Source organism: Austrofundulus limnaeus, unplaced genomic scaffold (genome assembly GCF_001266775.1).
Source record: "Austrofundulus limnaeus strain Quisiro unplaced genomic scaffold, Austrofundulus_limnaeus-1.0 Scaffold242, whole genome shotgun sequence".
NCBI classification, from domain to species: Eukaryota; Metazoa; Chordata; class Actinopteri; order Cyprinodontiformes; family Rivulidae; genus Austrofundulus; species Austrofundulus limnaeus.
The window spans coordinates 780,212-786,961 of record NW_013952644.1 but is presented as its reverse complement, the minus strand read 5'-3'; the positions used below and the strand labels follow the sequence as shown (position 1 = coordinate 786,961).

The 6,750-nt window shown below is 39.1% G+C and overlaps 1 protein-coding gene across 1 annotated transcript in view; it reads right to left on the bottom strand.

The window, feature by feature from the left end:
* LOC106525815 (X-linked interleukin-1 receptor accessory protein-like 2) overlaps positions 1 to 6,750 on the bottom strand; it is a gene marked incomplete at its 5' end in the record, with an annotated part of 35,514 nt that overhangs the window by 12,440 nt on the left and 16,324 nt on the right. The window contains 3 exon segments of the mRNA XM_014020157.1: positions 3,827 to 3,943; positions 4,061 to 4,138; positions 4,969 to 5,114. Of these exon segments, the coding sequence (XP_013875611.1) occupies positions 3,827 to 3,943; positions 4,061 to 4,138; positions 4,969 to 5,114 (341 nt within the window).

Below are 6,750 nucleotides of genomic sequence, written 5' to 3'. Positions count from 1 at the left end.
GGTCTGATGATTCATTCATTCATTGTGTTACAGTGACTCGGTCTGATGATTCATTCATTCATTGTGTTACAGTGACTCGGTCTGACGATTCATTCATTGTGTTACAGTGACTCGGTCTGACGATTCATTCATTGTGTTACAGTGACTCGGTCTGACGATTCATTCAGTCATTGTGTTACAGTGACTCGGTCTGACGATTCATTCAGTCATTGTGTTACAGTGACTCGGTCTGACGATTCATTCAGTCATTGTGTTACAGTGACTCAGTCTGACGATTCATTCAGTCGTTGTGTTACAGTGACTCAGTCTGACACTGCCCTCTGCCTAATGAACCCAAACCAAATGTAGAAACCTTATTAGTCCAGCTGTGATCCTCCTCTGTGACATGAAGACATCTTTCCTCTGTTACAGATCTGTCATGCATCATATCTCTGTTTCTTCATGACTCTTCTTCAGTGCCTGGCAGCAGGAGAGCATTTATTTGCTAATCAGGGCGTACACCACCTGAGGTGTTAACACATGGTAAACATGTACACACTGGCTCTGCGCTTCCAGCTTTTCATACTGAACCTATGTTTAGCAGACATTTCAAAGGCCATCTGTTTGTGGGAGAAAGTACACACCCCAGGGAAGCTTGGCTTTCCATAGCATGTCTTTTGTAAGGCTGCTGGACTTCCTGTGTGTTTCTGTCCGTAGGTGTTTATTACACACCACCGTACTGTGCCAGTATAAAGGTTTTAGTACATTTGTATAAATGTCTAACGTACTCTTCTGGTCACATTCTGACTGAGCTGACTCTGAATGAGTTAAAGGAAGTCATCCGCCAACTTTTACACCAGAGTTTTAAAATAATGATTAAGATAAACTAGATGTAGCTGTTTATYATATTACAAGAMGTCAAASTGGGTTGTGAATGACTCTCAGCTACTACCACACCAAACCTGAACTCAGTAACTGTACAACTGTCCAGATCATAACCATGTTGATGTTTGTCAGTTAGCTGTGGTGACCAGCTTCAATAGAGTTGGTCACACAAATGAATAACTTGTAGATTATTGTAGATTATTATTRCTGGAGGTCCCGTGGTTAATGCAGACACACACAGAGTTGATTAGAAAAGGTTTCAGGTAAAGATGATGTTGCTTTGTGAGTTGTGCTCCAAGTTTGTGTTGAGGATGACACCAAGTTTTTGCTTTTAATCACTAAAAATGAACAATCATTCATTGTGTTGGCTGATAGGGCTGGGTAAAAAAAAAATTAAACCCAATTTAATTTAAGTTTGGGAAAATCAATTCATAGGGCATGAGATCAATTTTTCCCCAGTGTTGTGTGTGATGAAGCTGAGYCACGTTTCAGTATGTTGTGTCACTCCTGGCTTGCCGTATGTTTACATCTGGTTGAGGTTCAGTGCTAACTTTAGCTTCTGACAACAAGTTGTTTGTGGCAAAACAGAATCACTAAGATTATCAGATGACTCTCTGCAGAACTTAATGATAACAGAGATCATGACGACTTTTGTTTGCAAAGATTTGTGCTTGTGTACGGCACGACAACGCAGGCTTCGAGCGGCTCGTTCAGGTGCTTCAACCAAATCTGCTGTTTTTAAACGTCTGACTGAAACTCTTCTCTCCAGTGTGTGTAAATGTGTGAACAAAATCATTTAGTTTTGTTACCGATATTATTAAACTTTAAGAAACGTTTTGATGAAATTCACAGTACAGTGTTGTAGTTGTGTCATTTATTTTCTTTTTTTAGTTTTAACAGCAGTTCAGGCTCGGACAGTTAATTTAAAACCTTTGAAACTGTGTTTCAAGATTAAACTGTCCAATTTAAAAGTTTGCCCTTTAAAACCTGTTGTTTGATGAGAAAAAAAATAAAGTGAATGTGTATTTTGCAACACAGTTGAACCATTTTCAATATTTAGAAGCAAATCAAATCAACTCAAAGTTAATCGAATCAGAAACTTATGAATGGAAATTAAATGGATTTAGAGAACTGGTCATGATACCGGGCCCTTGGCTGATGTCAGTTAGCTGTGGAGCTCATATTGCACAAATGTTTTTTTCCCAACATTTTGTAGGTATATGGACYCCATGTACCTAAATTTTTTCAAATCTTCAAAGTTCTCCACCCCATCCTCCTTTCCCTGCTCCTTTGCAGCAGCTTTTATCTCCACACCACGTTGTGTCTTTCCCTGTGTTCAACATCCTTCTCCCCTGACCCTGTTGTGTTGCYTATTTTTGAGGCTCAGTTTAAAAAGGTAAATGTACAAAGGGGTTGACATGCATGGTACTGAATTTGGTAAAACTAAATGAATAGTCAACACACAGTACATCCAATAATTACTTCCTGAGAATTTCACTAAAATATATTCAGCAATTTATGAGATATTTTGCTAACAGACTAGCAGGCAGCCAAGGTTGGCACAAATATTAAACATCATTGTCTGAAACAAAGGTATCATGCAACATGTCAAGCTCAGAGTARGTGCTGGAGATATTGTTCAGCTTCTAAATTATCTGTAAATCTTGCTGAATTATATTTATTTTGTGTATCCTGAGGTCAGCTGGCCACGGCAGCCTTCTTAAACTGGTTTGACTCTAAAATAAATCATGGATTTATATCCAATAGTTACTTTCTAATAACTTTATTAAAACCATCCAAAGGTTCTTGAGATATTTTGCCAACCAACAGACTCCAGTGTGTAATGACAAAGTTTGACAGCAACATGTTTTCTGTTTGGTTTAGTTAGGAGATGTGATGGGTATGACTCTCAGCTACAACCACACCAAACTCCAGCTCAGCACCTGTTAGCATGATGGACTTATACCTGTTTTCCTGTTTGATTTGTCTGACCAGCTGGTGGCCATCTTGAATAGGGTTGCTTAAAAATAACCAGTTTGAGATGTTTCCAACATCCATCCAACAGTTTGTTAGATATTTTGCTAACAGTACAGACAAACAAACAAACACTGGTAAAACATAACCGTCACTGTGCCTTTGATGGTAGATGATAAAAATCACAGGTCAAAGACCTTACCCCGGATTTACACTACTTGTGTTCTGTCTCCGCTGCGCTGCGCTGCGCTGCGCAGGTCGCAGCTGTGCGTTTCAGTTTACATTATCTCCACTCCGCTCCGGTCCGACAGACGTGCAGGAAGCAGATCATGTGATAAATTCAGTGATAAGTGTGGAAGCCACAGTAAAATATCATTAATTCAGTGAAAGATGAACTCCAAACACAGCTGAAAACAACAATATAAAAACTTTTGGTATCTATGTTGAAACTGTCTCACTGTCGTCTCTCTGAAACTTCTGATTTCAAAATAAAATCCACGTGTATCATGTGTGTACACATGTGCTTCATGCTACATGTTCCATCTGCTTCCCAAACAGAACCATACATTCTGACAGCATTTCTGTAGAAATATATTTGTATATTTATTAATATAGCTGCAATTTCCACATTATTCTGACAAATTATCCCGCCTTAAAGTGTCTTATTTTGAAAACACGGATGTTGTGCTCGTTTCTTTTCCTGTGGATGTGACGCAATCTTTAAAAATTGACTCCGGAGTTGCTCTGGCGTCCGGCAGAAATAGGTTCTGTTCTAATTTTGACAGATCTCCGTCTGCTCACCACCACCCTGCACAGCCCTGTGCAGCCGGTGTAAACACTSTCACTGGTTATAATGGGTGTGTGTTTGCTGCGGAGGTCGGACCGGAGCGGAGACGGAACACATGTAGTGTAAATTAGGGGCTAATCAAACAGTGTGGGAAAAAAAGAAATAAACTGTTGGACAAATGAATTGTTAGCGTTAGCATACCTGGCGTCTGGACAACGTCTCTCTGCGTTTAGCAGGCATCTCGTAGACCACCTGTTTCCAAAACTTAGAGGACAGCTCATTGCTTTTAGGACCTTTCCAACTGATGACAGATAACACCTTAAAATAGACAAACAATAGTCAAAATAAAAGAAACAAGTTCCTCTTTTTCTTACAACTAAACATACATTGTCAAATCATTCCTTTCTTTTCCACAAAGGAAGATAAACTGTGTACCTTGATGGTATGTTTGAGTGCTTCAACTTCTTGGTAGTTCATGACATTCTTCAGGTTTGCACACTCGATCATGATCACCTGGACAAACAGYAGACAGTGATCAATAAAGGACAATGTAAACACAGGGCTGTAACAGTAACCAAGAATTAATTAATGATTGATTAAAACTGTTTAAAATGTGAATCGATTCCTAAAAATGAATGAATGGTTTTGTTGTTGTTGTAAAACAGGAAGTCAAGTGTGCATTTTTACATTTAAAAGTACCAGAACGCCTCAACAGTTTGCACAATCATTACATTTCCAACAGTTTTTGAAAATACATGAGTATTACAGTAAAGTCACATGCACAGTCATGACGCCTGCTAAACAATCCTTGTTGTCCCCCGTCCTCTCAGGTGTCGACAACTTATCAGTGACAGGTTTTTGTTYTCTGGAGGACAGTAAGTGATAAACTTATAATACACTCTTTTATTAGACATTAAACTGTAAATAACTGTTTTTAATTGCAGAAAGTTAAAAAATAGAAATACACACTCACACTTTAATTAATGATCTTTTTATATTTAAAATAAGCAAAAATCTATCAGGTGTAAATTTGGAGGAACAGGTGTTAAAGGGTTAGGACACATTCAGTTTATACTTGATCATATTTGGTCACATAAGTATTTGTGATGACATTTTTATTTAGTTTGAAGTTATGTGACTAAAAAAAACAGATAGTTACAGCTGTATACAAGGATAACATGCTGATTAAAACAAAAAGAAACATTTGGTCATAAAATGGACACAGTTCATTTTGTAAAATTTTCTTAAATAATCAGTCATGATCTCAAATCAATAATCAAATCAGGGCTGGAGTGAATTGTTCCATCCTGAGTTAAGTCTTGCTTCCTTTCTCTTCTCCTTACCTTGATCTCCCCGGTTACCAGCATGGAATGGAGGCGTGTCTCTATCTGGAAGATGCTCCACCCTCTTTTGGCCACAAACTCTGGAGTCAGGATGATGATCAGACGTCGGCTCTGCTCCACACTGCGGGCCAGGTCTTCGATGTAGGCTGACAGACAGAAACCAGGGCACAGAAAAAGGGACAAAAAGATGAATAAAACAGAGATCATTGTTTTCCATGCACTGTGAAAAYCAACACACACTGCTGTTAGTGTTGTTTTTTTACACTCCACTAGGGGGCACATCAGAAAACATGGATCTTCTAAATGCAACAGAGATTATTTCATATTGTTTCCTGTTTGTCGACATAAACGGTGCAGACTTGCAAGGCACCAATTGGTTAACTTCAAAATGCATTTTGTAAACAAACAAAAAATGGAGGAGACAAAAAAATCAAACAAGACTCTAATCAAGTGAAAAGACCCTGAACCCAGACCAGAGGTCATTCTGTGTGTTACAGGAGTTTCAGAGAAACTACGAGACTTATGGTGCTGACTGCAGGTCTGATCATAGCAGWCAGGACCTTCTGATAAATCACAGGAGACTGTCCATCTGTTGACTGCAGGCAGAAAATTACAGCAAAGTGAGTTAATGTTTCAGTCCATGAATCAAAGTCCTGAGGACAGTACATCTCTGAAGACAGTTGTTAAAACTCGGCGCAGAAAACACAGGAAGCAGAAAGTCTGTTTTGATTAAACAACCAAGGACAACTGAGATTGAAAAAAGGATCTGCAATTCTAGCAAAATCTGTGATCTGCTTTTGAATGGAGAGCATATTTTTACTTTTTATTTTAATTTTCTGAAGGTAAAACTGTCTCGTAGCTTGGGACAAATATCTTTAGGGACAAATAGACATTTATTTCAAATTCTTCCAAACGGGACTCATCTTKTTTATTAGGAGTAGATTTAATAACATTGACCAGGACCAAGTCTAAGGTAATAATAAAGAGCTCTTTGCTCTTAATGTTATGTAAATTTCTAATTTACAGCTATGTGGTGTYCGCTTCAGCAGATAGATTTCAGCCTCTTACATCAGAATGTAATTAGCCTAGTTTAGTTAAAAAAAAACAGAAACAGAAGAGAAAGGAGCTTGGCCCACCCTGAGCAGGATAGTATTTCTACACAACGTCTGTTCAGACTACAGACATGGAGCAAGTCAAGAGGAAACTGACTGATTTTACCTTTTTCAGTCCATTTCCTGTTAGTTWTTTGCAGCGTTCTGAGTGTTGTTTTTGTGAAGCAGCTCATTATTTGCTTCTGAAAACTGTGAACAACTGATTCCCTCCTCGTGTGTGTGTCTCCTCTCCGACTCTTCACTTCTCACTAAATTAATGACACAGCCTCTCCAACAACACATGGCAATTTCACGCTCAATTAGAGAGGCACAAATAGTACAGAACACCCACCGAATTCAGCCTGCGCTTTTCTTACGTCTCTGCTCCTTCCTGTCCTGTGCCCTCACCTTCCCTGTTCCCCCCCGCTCTCTAGTTGTGAACATTATGTTCATCAATAAGAAAACAACACAAACCAGTGAGCCTCTGCTTGCTGTTGTTGTTTATTTTGTTTATTGTGAGACTAAGTGGAGTGGATAATTGAATGGTGTGGTTAAGGTCGTCACTGCGCTGCTCTGCCAGAGGCTTCAGAGAGCAATAAAGACACGTCCATCTCCCTCCATGTTCCTCTGTCAGTGTGTACACTCACCAGACTGTGTGTGTGTGTGTGGTGTGTGTGTGTGTGTGTGTGTG